This window comes from Pygoscelis adeliae, unplaced genomic scaffold (genome assembly GCF_000699105.1).
Source record: "Pygoscelis adeliae isolate BGI_AS28 unplaced genomic scaffold, ASM69910v1 Scaffold118, whole genome shotgun sequence".
Classification (NCBI taxonomy): domain Eukaryota; kingdom Metazoa; phylum Chordata; class Aves; order Sphenisciformes; family Spheniscidae; genus Pygoscelis; species Pygoscelis adeliae.
The window spans coordinates 307,603-323,041 of record NW_008825257.1 but is presented as its reverse complement, the minus strand read 5'-3'; the positions used below and the strand labels follow the sequence as shown (position 1 = coordinate 323,041).

Here is a 15,439-nt window from a genome sequence, read left to right as displayed (position 1 = left end):
TCCCGGGGGGGGGGGGGGGGGGTTTTTGGTTTTTTTTTTTTTTTTTTTAATTTTCTTGCTTTGCCCCAGCTTTATGTGATGTTATTGATCCTGGGGTGGGGCGGGAATAAAATTCTGGGCTGTCTTACTCCTTTCTCTTAGCTGGCCCAATGTGGAACAACAGTGGCATCCAGTGGCCACAGAGCCCAGAACAAAATGCAGGAGGAAATGTAAGTGCTAAATGGCATAGCTGGGCACAGGGGCAGCTCCGAAAGGGCTGAACTTTTAAGTCTTCTGAGCTAGGAGGCCACCGGTTTCGCATCCCCTTAAAGCGGGGAAACTCATACGCTGAGGACTAACGGGGTGACTTCTCTCCTCGAAGGAACTGGCGGCCGAGCGGGCCAAGGCGGTGGCCGTGGAGGGCAAGCTGAAGGAGCAGCTGCTCACCCGCGAGCGGGAGATCGCGGCAGTGCAGGCACGCATGCAGGCCAGCTACCAGGACCATGTCAGCGAAACGCAGCAGCTCCAGGGCAAGGTGAGCCCTACACTGTGCTCTGCAGCTTCCTCCTCTGGCTGCCAGGTGGCTTTTGGTGGCAGATGCGTGGTCTTTTGGAGAAGACTGAGATGTGTGAGGGGACCAGAGCCTCAGGGAGGGGTGAGACCCCCCGATGCTCCTGGACCATGGTGCTCGAGGGAGAAGAGGCACGTGGGAGCATCCTCATGGGATGTCGCATCCCTGGGGGCTGTCAGCATCAGTAGACACCCCACTGTGTTGCCAGTCCCTCTTGCTCATCATGTGGGCTTCAGGGAAAGCAAAGGGGCCGGCGATGGCATTAACCCCTGTTGGACTCCTCTAGATCCGGACCCTTCAGGAGCAGCTGGAGAACGGCCCCAACACGCAGCTGGCTCGCCTGCAGCAGGAGAACTCCATCCTGAGGGACGCCCTCAACCAGGCCACCAGCCAGATGGAGAGCAAGTAAGGCCAAGGCGTTGGGCAGAGCCTGGGGCTGCCCTCTGGCAAACCTTGGGGTTGGCTGTCCATTGGGCTTGGCCATCCCCTTTCTTGAAGGTGCTTCTGCAGACACCCCAACTAGCTGGAGGTAGAGGAGGGAGCGAGGAAGAGCTTGCCAAATGGCTTTTGGGGGACTGGCAGGGGAAACAAGGATGTTCTTTGCAAGTGGAAGGGCAGGGGAAACCCTCTCTGCTTTGGGGCCACCTGTGCTGATGCTAGAGCCAACAGGCAGCAGAGGCGGGGAGAGGGGACCAGAAGGTGTCATGGCACTTCCCCCCTTCGGGGAGCTCGTACTCCCAAACTTCAAAAGAAATGCAGCTGGCTCTTTGATGGGAGTGATGCTGCAGAGAACCGAGACCTGCCTGGTGCATGCAGAACAAATAGGAGCTAGGTAGAAGAATTTCACACTCCTTTTTATAGAAAGTTTGAAATGGCTGGTGATTAGCAGCGGTCAAATAATTACAGAGCGGACTCCAGCTGCTTGGAGTGCTTCCTCTTGTGTCTGGGAACACAGATCCTTGCGTCCTCTACTTCATGAGAAAGGAATGTCTCCTGTGATTGAAACGCGGCTTTTGAAAAGTGATTTGTCAACTCTTTCCACCCCCTCCCTGAAGGACCAGGCGTGCCCTAGAAACAGGCGAATGCAACCATTGAGATGTTTCAAGTCCTGTATCAGGCCCACAGGAGGATGTGTTCCTCCCTAGGTAACATCAGAGATGCTTGACTGGCCTGCGGGCTAAAGTAACCCTGCTTCTGTTGGTGCAGGCAAAACGCTGAGCTGGCCAAGTTACGGCAAGAGTGCAACAAGCTGATGAAAGAGCTGTCTGAGAAATCGGAGGTGCTGCAGCAAGAGGAGCAGCAGAAGAAGAGCTGGGAGATCAAAGCGGTGGCCTCGGAGAAGCAAATCGAGCAGCTGCAGGTCAGGCAGGCACCAGCAAACCCGCTCCCCTCACAGAGATGGGGCGGGTGGCTAAATTGCATGGGATCTGTGGACTTGGCCATGGGAAGAGCTTGGAGGGAGATGAGCATCCACAGTTGGAAAGCAAGCTGCCTCACGGACCTCTTAATTGCCTCCCCCCCATTAGTTTGTCACATGCAGTGCGCTTTTTGTGCAGCATCACCAGCAAAGCCCAGGGAGCATGGTGCCCTGGTTGAAGCTGTTCTTCTCACTCACCTGTGAAGCTGACGAGCCTGGTGTGAAGGTGTGGGGGGTAGCCTAGATGATGCACGCTGCTGGGTGGTACCCTAAGGCGAGAGGAAACCCACGGGCCCCCGCCAGCCTGTGCTCATGTGGACGTGGGTGCTGTCTCTCGACTCAGCTGTTTTTAAGTCTGTTGCTCTCCCTCCTTGGTGCAGGAGGTGGAGCTTGTGGCTTTTTTGTTGTCACCAGGGTGTGGCTGGGTTTGGGGTTTTTAGGGGCGTTTAAAGGACACCTCCCAAGTAGAGCCTCTGAGTACGTGGTCGGTGGAGGAGCAGCGGCGCATTGCCGGCAGGCAGGCTGTACCCACGCAGGGAAGAGCATCTTCTGGGGGGATGGCAGCACTCCTGCTGGGATTCGGCTAAGCCGGGGGCTGGGAGAATTGATCCTGGGTACCCCTGACCCAGGAACTTGCACTTTGTTCCCCCAGGGGTGGCAGACAGGGTGAGGGATGTGATGTGTCCCTCCTGCACGTGCTGTGGTCTCTGAATTGCTCTGGCCTCTTTACGAAGGGGCTGTGGTGGTGGAGACCTTTGCACATGCCAAAATGGTTTTGTAGAGGTGCTCCTAGAGCAAGGGGTCTTCGATATCCTTGCTCTTAATTCTTTGGGTGCCTGGGGATGCAGATCTCCTTTTGGTGGGCTGTTTTTGGCCCCTGCTGCTTTTGCAGGCGAGGAGCAAGGAGGATGATGTGGGCACGCAACTGGCGTGAAGGCAGAAGCTGCCTTCCTGGCTCAAAACACCAGCTTCTAGGCATGCTTTCAGGAGAACTTCTCCAGGGCTGTCAGCTTGCTGCACACCTTAATACTAATTAAATAAATCATACTAGCTGGAAGACTTTAAAGCCAGCAATGTGTTTAAGGTGCTAGGGAGAATGTGCTCCAGAGTAACACCTGGAGCTCTGAGCTGAGGATACGGGGTCAAGTCCTCAAAAAACAGAGAAGTCCTGCTTTCTTGGTGGTTCTGGAAGCATCACTCAGACAGAGACAGGGCTGCTGGTTTACCTTCTTCTTCTGTCCCCTCCATGCAAAGCAACGTTTCTCCGTCTGCAAGGGTGCGACTCGCACCCGTAGAGCTGCTGGTTTGCAGCACGGTCCTCGTCCTCCTCCTCTGCCTTCCCCCTCGAAGCGCCTGCCTTGGCCAGGCCTCTTCCTCACTGCTTTCTAAGATGGAAAAAAAAAAAGTCTTCCCTGGCCCAAACCGCACAGAAAATTCCTTCGCGTGTGGAAACACGTGGCTGGGTGTCTGTCCTGCTAAGCACCGTGGCAGTGCCTCTCCCTGCTGGGCTGGGACTGTGCGTTAGGACCAGGGCTTTAAGAGGTTTTTCAGAGCTTAGCTCTCCGGAGGGGAGGATGGCCGTGGCCTTGGCCCAGAACCGAGACGTTCGGGTGTTGTCTGCTTCCCACTTGAGGGCTGGCAAATGATAAAACGCAAGTGCGAGGCAAGATGCTTCATGCACAGGGGGAGTGCGGGGGAAGGATGACTTAAACCCCCGAAAGCACAGCTTAAAAATAACATTATGTGACACACGGAGCTTTGCTTCAAATTGGCAAATTGGGTGCCTGGCACGCTACGGAAAGCCTTCTCTTCCTGCCGTGCAGGCTTCCCAAAGGGAGGTGGAGGCGACGATGCAGAAGAGGCTGGATGAAGTAAGCGACGAGCTCCGCAAAACCCAGACCAGCTACAAAAGCTTGTTAGCAGACGCAGAAAAGGCTAAAGGACAGCAGCAGAGCATTGCTGGTGAGGACCTTGGATCGGTGCAGGGAGAGCTGTGGGGCAGACTTGGAGCTTTCAGGGCTGGGTGCTCGGTGGGGCTGGTCGGGGCAGGACAAGTAGACCCAGGGATGAGTTAGGCTGCCTGGTATCGGTGTGAGCAAGACGTGGGACTGGTCCGTGGTCCTATCCTAGGATGCCACTCCAATGGCTCTCTCCTATGCTGTCCTGCATCCCTGCCTGCCCTTTCTGTGCCTCCTGAAAGCATCCACGGCCAAGGCTTCTTTGGCCAAGAGTCCTGCTTGGGCAGGGCAGGGTGGGTGGGGAGCCTCCAAATTTCTTGGCACTTACCTTACCATGTTTCTCACCCCTTCCTCCAACAGAACTGCAGGCCAAGCTGCTGAGCTCCGAAGCGGAGGTTAAAAGCAAGTTGCTGGAGCTGGACAACGTGAAGGGGAAACTGCAGGGTGCCAGCTTGGAGAATACGAAGCTCCTGGAGAGGATCAAATCCATTGAAGCTCTGCTGGAGGCAGGCCAGATGAGGGAGGCAGAAAAAGACAGAGACTTGAAGGTCGCGTGCTCGTTTAATTGGGGTGGGAGGAGGAGAGGGGGTTACACCGCTCAAGCAGGTGTTTTTGCACTGTGTTAACACAAGACCTGTGTTATCTTTGCTCTGGGATCCCCTCTGGGATGCCACAGAAAGGGCTGACCTGCATCACGTGCCTAGGACAGGTAACGAAAGTGCTTTCTCTCTTCCAGGCAGCCAATGAAGCAGAAATGAAGCAGCTGCGGTCAAGGTGGGTCCAGGTGCACATGGAGACTGCTACAGCACCTCCAGCTTGCTGTCCATGTGTCCCAGGCTTCCCCGGGGCGCTGAGCCCTGTGGGTGAAGGCTTCCCACCCTCTCTGTTAGGCAGGCTTGGGGACTGTGAAGCTGGGAAGACAAGGTCAATCCTGGCCAACACAGCTGTTTAAAATATTAATTGGCTCCAGTGCTGGCCCCAAATAACAGCCAGTCCATTCTGAAGTGAGACTGTAATTGCTGGCAGGCACATGGAGGCTGACTGGTCCTGCAGAATACGAGATTCTGGTGGTGTTGGTGCTGGGGGTGGGATGTCTCTGATCCAAGCCCCTGCTCAAAGCTGGGCCAACCAGCGGAGGCTTTTTGGGGATGTTTTCAGGTGTCTCCAAGGATGGAGATTCACCACCTCTCTGGGTCCCTGTTCCAGTGTTTGACAACCTCTTCCTCCCCAGTGCAGAAAGGTTTCCTTGGCATTTAAGTGAAGTTTCCCATGTCACGACTCATGCCTGTTGCCCCTTGTCCACATGCTGGGCACCTCCAAGAAGGCTCAGGCTTTGCACGGGGGAGGATTTCTCAGATGCCTCCACTGCCAGCAAGCATCCAGCATTCCTCTAAAGGAGGGCAGCTGTTCAGTTGTCCTGGGGCCCCAAGAGACTTGGGTGGTTCTTGTCAAGGACCTGAACCTTCCTTGGTCTGCTCAAGCTGAGGCTCCTTTCAGGGCAGATAGTGGATCTGAGGGTGTGGAGGGAAGCTGCAGGCTCTCAGACATCTAATTGTCAGCCCTGATTTATGGTTAGTCAAGATAGTAGGATGGTGCTTTCGAAATGCAGAGCTGTGGGCTATCTCAGCCCAACGAGCCGTGGACAGGAGTGTATCGGGAGGCGTCCCAGTTGTGTAAGCTGGAATTTCTGGCCTTTGGATCAGGTTACTTCTTCCTCTTGTCCTGTGTGTACAGCCAGCCAGCTACTCGCTTGTTATTGCTGATAAACTGGTAGAAAATGAGATCCCACTCCAGCATTGCCGCGGCCATGGTTTTTAGTCCCACTCCCTCCTCCTCCCGTTGTGTGTGGATCCCGGAGGAGACCGGGATAGGAAGGGCTGTGGTCCCCTTCTTGACAGCTCGCTGCCCAGGAGGGAGGTGGATGCTGAGACTCACTCCTGCATCCTGCCCTTCCAGGCTCCAGGAGAAGACGGACCAGCTCTCATCCTTGGAAAGGGAAGCCACAGAGCTGCGAGAGGCGATGGAGCAACAGAAGATGAAAAATAATGTACGTGAGTGAACCAGGCTTGGCTTTTGCTGCTCACAATTTTTTCCTCCAAAACCCAGATCTCTGGGGTTTGAATGACAACCCATCGTAGTCGGCTACCAATGGCTCCGTGGTGTGGCCAGAGGCTCTTCCAGCCCCGTGGAGCACTGGAGGCATTACCTTGTCTGCTGGAGAGCAGGAATCCCCCCGGCAGGCTGCGCAGCTCAAGCTGATGGGCTGCAGCAGGCGATGGGCTGCATGGGTGCAGGTGTCTGTCCCCTCTTCCCTTGGGAGGTTTAGGACCTGGTAAGCCAGGAAGATCCTACCCCAGCAGGGTCAAGGCAGTCCCTGAGCAGGGGTCCCTCACACCTCATTGTTCCTCTGCTCCTTAACCCTCTACTGCAAGGTGGTATCAGTTGTGTGGAGGCAACCTTGCAGCCCTCCACTTGGCCTGTGTCCTCGCCAGGCAGCTCTAGGCATCCTGAGGGCTGCTTCTGGAGCTCCTGCCTCCATCCAGCTCTGCTCTGCTCCCTCAAGGCCACTGCCTGAGTGATGCAGTGCATTGGGCCACTGCAAGGATGGAGAAGAAAGGGGTGCACGTGGGCAGTGGGATGGAAGACCCTTGACAAAAGCGACGGGCTGCTGCCCGTTTTCCTGAGCGGAGGCTTTGAAATCCTCCACAGTGCCAACAAGCAGCCTGGTGGCCTTCGGTGTGATGTGTGGCTTATTGCCCTCTGTGTGTGGTCTTGGCAGGACCTTCGCGAGAAGAACTGGAAAGCAATGGAAGCGTTGGCCACGGTGGAGAAGGCGTGCGAGGAAAAACTGCTTGCTGCTACAAAAGCAAAGGTGAGCCTGGCATTTCTCTGTAGCGGTGATGCTGGTGTTGTAAGGGAAACATTCAGCCTCCCTGAGCCACCAGAGATGCCTGCCCTGGGTTGCCTGCCTCCTCTTAGAAGCAATGCTGGCCCAACCCTCCTGCCAGCTTCTCTGACGTTTGTCTTGAGGGCCGTGTATCCCCAGTACAGGTCATGGTCGGGGAACCGGGAGGATGGGTGAACTGGAAGGGACGTTTTCGTGGTTCTCAGCGGCAGCGGTTTTCTCTGTTCGCTGGTTTCCCTGTGCCGGCTCGCCCTTGTAGGCACAGAAAAGCAGGACTGGTATTGGCAGCCTGGCTGGCAGGCACCAAAGACCGCCATCCCATGCCAGGTTGTCCCTCTTACAGGAAGAGCTGGCCCAACAGCTGGACACGCTCCAGACGCGAACCAAGCAGACGCTGCTCTCTGCCCTCCCTGGAGTTGCCGTGTCCTCGCAGCAGGTGGGCACGGGCTTTCTCAGACCCCCGCAGAGCCTCTGCTGCATGGGAAGAACAGATGTCTAAGCGTCCTTTTTCTTCCTTGTCTTCTTTTTTTCAAACTCAGGATTATGACACGTGGCTACAAGAGTTTACGGAGAAGACCGTGGATGTGCTAAAGCAGCAGACAATTACAACAGAGCCCCCGGTAAGTGAAGGGGTTGGAAAGTGGAGGGGCGAGGGAGTGCCTGAGGGTCACTCGTTTCTTTTCCTCACCTCTCTCTCCATCCCTTCCCTCTCTTTTCAGGATTCAGCACTTAAATTAAGAGAGGCAGAGGAAGCACAAAGCACTTTACAAGCAGAATGTGAGCAGTATAGAGCTATCCTTGCAGAGACGGTAAGTTGCAGCCCTTTGTGCTGTGTTGGTCTTCCACTAGAAATACCTCGAGAGGTTTCCCGGCAGCCCAGACTGCCCATGGGCTCATGGTGAGCATCCCTCAGTATGTTGGGGGGCTCCTGTGTGGAAAACTATTTGCCAGTGAGACAGGGGAACAGGAGAAACCTGAATTTCTAGAGCTCTTCTTCAGCCTAATTGTGTTGGAAACCTTCCTGGTGGTGGTGGGATGTGGCACAGCAAGGGCTCTGATGACCAGGGTGGTTGAGCCAGCCTAGGAACTGGGAGCCCCTAGCCCCTACCTGGGGCACCTAATTCTGTCACCCATTCTTTGGCCGAAATCCTTGGAGAGGTGTTGGGTATGCCAGAGCTTCCAACCCTGACACTGCTCGGCTTGGGAGGGCTGGAGGAGGTTTGGGCTCAGCTGAGGCTTTGCCAACAGGAAGGGATGCTGCGAGACCTGCAGAAGAGCGTGGAGGAGGAGGAGCAGGTGTGGAAAGCAAAGCTCACGGCGTCTGAAGAGGAACTCCAAAAGGTGCGTGTTTGGGGCACACCTGGGTTTGTCGCTTGTGGAGCTGGGCTTAAGGAGCAGAGGGGCTGTTGGCTATAAATCGGATGGTGACTGTTCCTGCCAACCTTGAACTCTGAGACACAGGGACTTTCTCTTCTCCCCAAATCCACCCCTCCTGTCACCAAACCAGCAGACAAGAAGCCCACCTCCCGTAGGAGCTAAGCCTCTCTTCCTCCTGGATCCCACCTCCCTGCCTGGTGTGTGCCTAGACCCTGCCGGTGGAGCTGGAGGAACGGTTGCAGCTCCCCGTTTCAGGCATGGGAGTTGGGAAACCACGTCACCGCTTCAGCAATCCAAGCTCTGATGCTTGGAAATTGGGCTGAGCCCTCCTGGTGGGCGCTGGCTTGACAGGAGGAGAGCACGTGCAGGGCTCTGCTCTTGGACTCCCATTTCCAGAAGAACTTGGCTTGCTCTCAAAACCCGGGTTGACCTTGGCGTTCGTTGAGCTTTCAGAAAGGAGCTGAGGTCCAAGCCACGTACTGCACATAGTTTTGGGTCCAGCTGTCCGTCTAGCTCTGGGTACTGCTCTTCCTAGTTAAAAAGCCATCTGGCAGCTGCTAGAGAGCCGTTGTTGCCCAGGAGTTTGGTGGGGAGCGTGTTTTGTGAGCTCTCGTGGCTTAGCTGGAGTCTAGGAGAACTTGGCTGGCCGTGCCTTTTCTGCAAAGTGTACTTAAATTACCTCCTCCCTCTTGAATGCAGAACCGAGATGAAGCTACTTTCCACGGTCTGGCTGCTCCCCATCCATCACGTGGGATTTTGAAGTTAACTGGGGCTGCAGGGAGGTGGGGGAGTTCTTGTACAAGAGATCTTTGATTTCTCAGCCTGTAGCTGGCTCCTGCGGCGCCAGCGCTGCTGAGGGCTGGTGTCGGATTGCATGGGGATGACGTGGCAGCAGGGTGTGCATGATGGGATGAACGTCTGGTGGCTAGGGCAGGTCCCAGAGCAGTCCTGCCTCTCTGTGGAGAAGAGGTGAATTCCTCCTTTCCAAAAAATTCAGCAACCATGGAGTCCTCTTCAAAAATCAGTCCAGGTTTAAATGCAAACCCCATCCTTTTTCTGATAGCGTGGCTTCTCTTAATAGCAAAGCCCATGACACCTCATTGGAAAGTCTACCTTGCTGCTTCCAAACCAAAGGCGCTTTCAGTAGGAAACTTGCACCGAGTCTGGTGCCAGTTTCTCAGGTGTTGAAAGCTGACTGCAGCCAGCTGAAGTCCTGCAGGCAAAATCTGTTACCTTGCTCCACGATTTACGGCCTGGGCTTGTTTGACTTGTCCTCCCTGGGAAGAAGAGCTCCTGCCCTGCAGGCTGTGAAGCTCCGCTTTGGTGTCTCAGGTCTCTTCCGCACTTGAGTACAGGATGAAGTGGGAGAGGTGGGAGTGAAACACTGGCCGTTTTTTGGTTGAATGGAAGATGCTCAGTGTCCATGTGAGATGCCGTTCACTGACCTTCTCTGATCCTTTCTGGCTTAGTCGCAACTCCAGCTGAAATCCCTTGAAGACATGGTGGAGAAGTTGAAAGCAGATCTGCAGAGCACAGATCAGGTAAGGTTTTTTGGGTACGGGAGAAGGTCCCCGCACAGGTGCCAGACGGATGCATGCTGTGCTTGGGCTGAGTCGGGACCCATCTCCTGACTTGCCCTGGGGAAAGGGTCCTGCCTTGGCTTGGACCATGGGATGTTTGGGATGTGTTGGACCTCAAACAATCAACCCCCTCCTGCTTTCCTCCCTTTTAATCCAGCTAAAGCAATACACCTCTCTTCTGGAAACGCAACTGGAAAATCACTTGGAGACAGCCAGCTCTGAACGCCAAAAGTACACAAAAGAGGTTGAAGTCGTAAGTGTGGTGGCCGTTACCTTCTTAAACGCTTCTTTCTTCTAAGCCTGACTCACCACCCATGTTTCGGGGATTTGGGCAGTGCCCCAGGGATCTGCAGCTTTGCAAAGCAGGAGAAAACAGATGGAGGTGTTTGCTCCTGTCTGGGTTGTAGACACCTAAAGTTAGGAGGTCTGTCCTATCAGGCAAGGTGATGGGACAAGGAGATCTGTATGGAGATGCTATCCACTGCTCCTTGGTGGCCTGTGGGATTTTTGTGGCTCAGGTGAGACAGAGCTGTCTCACAGCCATCTCTCTCTCTGAGCAGGCATCAGCAGGCAGGTTAGCAAGTGATGCCATCATGGCTCTTTGACAAGATGTTGCATTGTAAAAATGTTTCCTTGGGGCAAAGGACTCCAAAACCAAGTGCATAAATTGACTTTTTTTTCTTTCTGTTCCTCCTCGACAGTTGAGGCAGCTCTTGTCGGAATCCCGGGAGCAGCTGGAGGCAGCGAAGACGGAAACGCAGAAGCAGAGCAAGGAGCTGGCCCTGGTAAGGGGGGACCCCTGGAGCTGCCCTGCTGGGACCTTGCTGCTCTGCCTGGGGACGATTTGCAAACCCACCTGTGGCCACAGCATCCTCCCTGCAGGTTTGGGGAGGAGAGGAAGGCACAGCCAGCACACGGGGAAACCCGGTGCTGCCGGGCACCAGACTGACCCGGTTTTCAGAGGGGATGTTTGAGACCCAGGAAGAGATTTTTATTCGCCTGCCTTTCCTCCCGTGATGGGGGTGGGAAGGAAGGGAGACCAGCAAGGTTTGCGCAAGCTGGCGTGTAGCAGAAGAGCCCAGCCGCCCCACCACTGGACACTGGTTACCCCAACACCACCCTAGAGCAGGGGTTTGGGTGCCGTAAGCATCCATCCATCCACCTCCAATGGGAGGATTGAGGCTGTGCAGCCCGTGTGTAGGAGTCGCTCGGGGATCTGAAGGATGGGGCTAGGTTTCTGCAGGTATGTGGGGAAGAGGACTGGGGTATAGGGCTAGGAGGGCTAACAGACCTGCCAAAACCATGAAGGCTTTTGTTTTTAAATCCATGCTTTGATTGTGAGAGGCTCAGGAGATTGTTTTTAAAATCTTCAGCGGCACCGCTGGCTTGCAGAGCTGCTCAGAGCAGAGCGAGCCGGGAGTACGGTTTCCCTTGGGTGCTGTGACTCTTCCCAGCCTTGCAGCCGCTACCGTCCAGCTCGCTCAGGGAGCTGATGCAGCCCCTTGCTCTCGAGGGAATGTGGCGTGGGGTCGTCATTAGCCTTAATCTCATTAGATGGGCAGGTGGTTGTAAGTGTGGAACACATCTGTGTTCATCCAGCGACCTTCCCTTTCTTCTGGCCAAGGCATGCTGTTAGCTTGCAGCTTGACTGCCAGCGCTGCTGCAATGCAGGATGGAGCTCTGGTAGATGGAGTGGGGAGGGGGTCTGGGGGGGGGGGGCGGTGTTCAGGTAGCTGCCTCCCCAGCCATCCCAGCTGTGATCGATGGCAAAATGGGACCTGGCACCCTGCCTCGACTACTTTGTTTAACACCTCAACTATGTTAGCGCAAACCCTCAGCAGTGGCTTTAGACCAAGGTGCCGACTGATCAAAGGAGAGCAGATGAGGCGCGAGCACGTGCTCTGCACCCCTAGGAGCTGTCGTGCCTCAAGCTGCCCAGGTTAGGTACCACCGTCCTGCGTCTAGCAGAAACTGAGGTGGTTTTCCAAACATTTCAGCTCGTGTGCTAGCTAAAAAGCCGGCAAACTTTATCTATAGGTCCTTGTGGGTCTTGTAACGGCTGCGGTGCGGGGATGTGTAACTGAGCCAGGCTTGCTGGTCCTCCTTCCAGGTCAGGCAGCAGTTGAGTGAGATGAAGAGCCATGTACAGGATGGAGAAGTAGTGGGGTTACAAGCTGACCCAAGCGAGCCTGCGCCCCTCGAGGTTAGGGTCGTGAGACCGCTGCCCATGGAGGCACTGACCCTTAAGCATGTCCCTTGTCCTGTATCACCGTCTCTAACTGCATGGAGAACTGCACGTGGCTTTGCTCAGGGCTGTCGTGGCTGTGTCGTCTCCTGTTGTGTGTGTTGGGGGAAGCCAGCCCCCCGTCCCTTCAACCATGAGTCCTATTCCCACTGGTAACACATTGCCAGCTGGCTTTTGCCAGGCTGTTCTCCTTGGGAGCCCTCCGTCACGGCATCAGGCTGGCAGGGTTTTGGGGATGGCAGGCAGGGGATGCTGCAAGCCCTTGGGCCAACATCGCCACCCAACGATGCCCCATTGGGTTCGGGGCTTGGATCTGCTCGGAGGAAGGGGATACCCCAACAGAGCTGCACCAGGATGCCTTCCCAGCTGGTGGGGATTAGGATTACAGAGGCTCCATAAATCTTGCTGGAGCTGGGCTGAGGGTGTTAGCAGTGGCTGTTCCCTTTTGGGCTAACACCTCTTGCCAGTGGTGATGCTTCCAGGAACCGGGCTCTGTCTCTCTCCTTTAATCCCGTTAAGTGTGGAGCCTTCTCCCGGGCGCGGGGACCTGCCAGGCATGCCCTCCACTATGGGGTGCCTCTCTTCCCAAGTCCCAGCTGGCGCTGCCTGAGGAGCAGGCAAAATTTGGCAATGCAAAGCCGAGCCCCGGGCTCGCCATCGGCATCCTGCTGGCTTTTGTGCAGAGAGGAGGGGATGCCAGTATCTATTGCCCTTTTGTCCCCTGGGGAAAGCTTCAGTTTCTGTTTCTTCTGTCTAGCCCAGCTTTCTTGGTGATGTCCCCACTAGCTCGTCTCTTGGGTCTTTTCTTTTTATTTTATTTCTGGGTGTTTTCCCCTTTTCTCAACACAGTTGAAAACTCAGCTGGAGCAAAACGAAGCGCTGGTGGAGAAGGAGCAAGTGCTGCGACAAAAGCTGGCGCTGGAGCTGGAGGAGGTAGGTGCAGGCAAGGAGGATACAAGGGTTTGTAAAGCCTTTATGGGTTCTCGGCTGCTAATGAAGCCCTAGTATTAATTTCAAGAATTAATTTGAAGGTTTTTCCCCCATCCCTGTCCACATCTCAGACATTGCCGCATTCCTTCACACATCTGAAGACCTTGTGGCAGCTGTGCTAAAGCCGCGTGGCATTGCTGGCCCCTCAAATTGCCCCCCGCTGAGTCCCCCATTTTTTTGCCAGCTCTTTTCCCTTGAAGGTTAGGGGCTTTAGCTGGGCTTATGCTGCTTCTGGCAAGAAATGCCATCTTCCCGATAGAAGCTGGATCAGCAAAAGCAACGCATTGCGTTTAGCATCCAACTGTCTGACAGCAGCTGTATAACCTAACTCTTCACCAGAGGCAGACCCACTGGGGACCAGGGGCTGTACAGGGCAGGATGCGGGAGGTGCCTGCTGCCATTAGCGCATGTGCTAATTGATTATGTGTCCCCCTTCCAGGCCCAGAGCTCAGCGTGCAGTTTGCAAGCAGAGCTGGAAAAGCTGAGACTGGCTGAAAATGCAGCAGCTTCAGACACGGAGGAGGCCCAGCATCTCAAGGTGATTTGGCTGCCCTGCTCCCTTGTGCTTGGTGTTGAGCCAAGACAGCAAAAGCCGTGTCCGAGTGGGACTGCAGGCATGGTTTATCATTCCTGGGGATGGCGGGGCAAGGTAGATGGTTCCAATGGAGGTAGGTCCCTGCCCCAGGGCTGGCTGTGAGCTCTGGCGTGGCTGAAGGACAGCAGGGTGCAAGTCACAGCCCCTTCATCCAGATAAGGATGATGCTCTGAGCAAACGCTCTCGCAGGCTGGGCTTTTCACATATTGGGAAACCGTTCTGCTCCTGTGAGGTTGTCTCAACCCATGGCGTCTCCTGGGTTTGATGGGGAGCCAGAGTGAGCTGTAGGTGGTGGGGTGACGCCTGGCATCTCCGGCAAAGAGGGAGCTGGGTGCTCCTCCAGCTTGTGGCCATCGAAGTGGCTCAGTGCAGACCTGAGGTGACCAGAGGTGTTTTGGAGGGGGGGAGGTCACCAGACGGCAAAGGGAGGCTCAGGCAGATGCCTTCTTTTGCCTCCCGTGTAGGAAAGACTTGAAAAAGAAAAAAAATTAACAAAGGACCTGGGCCAGGCAGCAACCAAACTACAGGAGCTACTGAAGGTTACCCAGGACCAACTGGCCAAAGAGAAAGAAACGGTGAAGAAATTGAAAGAACAGCTTCAGGAAACGGTACTTGTGGTGTCCACAGCCATCCCTCCTCTTGACACTTTTGGAGGCCACGGGGAAGCACACATCAGGTGGCAGTTTAAAACGGGAGGCAAGGTGGCACCTGCTGCCAGAAACCATCTGGGTGGCTTTTAGGGAGCCCTGAGACCACACGAGACGGTGGTCACAGTTCTCCTGCCCAGAAGGGAGGAACCTGGCCCATCTGCAAAATGCTTCGATGCTTGAGCCACCATGAGAATAAGGTTGAGACCCAGTTGAGTAACCCACCTCTGTTTTCCTTCTCCAGGGGGAAGAGGACAGTTCGAAGGAAGGGACTTCAGTTTGACGAGTCTATGACCTAGACCTTACTGTTCAACTTACCAAAATGCCTTACACATTCCTAAAAATAAAAATATATGCTGAATTTACTGTAGATAAAAGATACAAGCCATTAGTGATCCAAAACCTAGTTTTGAAACTTTAGGAAAAAAATACAAAAAAACCAAAAAAACCCAACCAGTAAACACTGCGGGCATACATTTGTAAGAAAATCTTCATACTGTTTTGTACAACCGTTCATTCCCCAGGCAGCCCGGCCGCGTCGGGGCAGGCACCAGGGCTTCACCCTCCTGTTGCGGCAGAACCCATGAATGTGTGAAAAGGGAAGACTGTGTTTGTACATCAACCGGTGCAATTATTATTATTTTTCTTTTTTTTTTTTTTTTGAATGAAAGAAGTGTGAAAGTAAGACCCACCATGGAAGGAAGCCTCTCTTTGATGGGTGGCTCTTGGCACGTATACTTTTATGTATTTCTGGGTGTCGATGCAATTAAAATGATGATGTAGTGAAAAGAGCTTGTCCTTGCTTTATTTTTCTGGTTATTATTTCATATTTTTGGGGGGGTTTGCAGGCCAGGCAGGTCTTTGGGGTCACTGGAGAATGACCCTGCTTTGGCCAGGAGCAGATCCTTTATTCTCCCCGCTCCTTGCTGTGCTGCAAAAGCCGTCCCCTCTGTTTTTCCTCCAATATAAGCAAAGGATAGAAACTTTTCCTTCCAGCGGCGTGTGTTTTCCGGCTGGCAGTGCACACCGAGCTCCCCGCGTGGGGCCCGGCAGAGGGAGCGCCGCGCGCGCCGTGGCGGCGGGCGACATGGTGGCAGCCGGGGCAGGGTGTTGCTGCACCACGGCTGTGGGGTCACGCTGAAGGTGGGGGCAGGGCACGGCGGGGGGAGCGACGC

At 54.8% G+C, this 15,439-nt stretch overlaps 1 protein-coding gene across 1 annotated transcript in view; it reads left to right on the top strand.

Annotated features, from left to right (window-relative positions):
* Positions 1-15,040, top strand: part of RRBP1 (ribosome binding protein 1) — a 20,806-nt gene extending 5,766 nt beyond the window's left edge. The window contains exons 5-24 of the mRNA XM_009329479.1: positions 362-514; positions 837-955; positions 1,757-1,910; positions 3,791-3,929; positions 4,286-4,473; positions 4,662-4,699; positions 5,882-5,972; positions 6,705-6,797; positions 7,174-7,266; positions 7,370-7,450; positions 7,550-7,639; positions 8,079-8,171; positions 9,677-9,748; positions 9,945-10,040; positions 10,489-10,572; positions 11,898-11,990; positions 12,882-12,965; positions 13,462-13,560; positions 14,082-14,225; positions 14,509-15,040. Coding sequence (XP_009327754.1) covers positions 362-514; positions 837-955; positions 1,757-1,910; positions 3,791-3,929; positions 4,286-4,473; positions 4,662-4,699; positions 5,882-5,972; positions 6,705-6,797; positions 7,174-7,266; positions 7,370-7,450; positions 7,550-7,639; positions 8,079-8,171; positions 9,677-9,748; positions 9,945-10,040; positions 10,489-10,572; positions 11,898-11,990; positions 12,882-12,965; positions 13,462-13,560; positions 14,082-14,225; positions 14,509-14,547 — 2,043 coding nt within the window. The 3' untranslated portion in view covers positions 14,548-15,040. The remainder of the gene's footprint in view (positions 1-361; positions 515-836; positions 956-1,756; positions 1,911-3,790; positions 3,930-4,285; positions 4,474-4,661; positions 4,700-5,881; positions 5,973-6,704; positions 6,798-7,173; positions 7,267-7,369; positions 7,451-7,549; positions 7,640-8,078; positions 8,172-9,676; positions 9,749-9,944; positions 10,041-10,488; positions 10,573-11,897; positions 11,991-12,881; positions 12,966-13,461; positions 13,561-14,081; positions 14,226-14,508) is intronic.
* Positions 15,041-15,439: the final 399 nt, after the last annotated feature.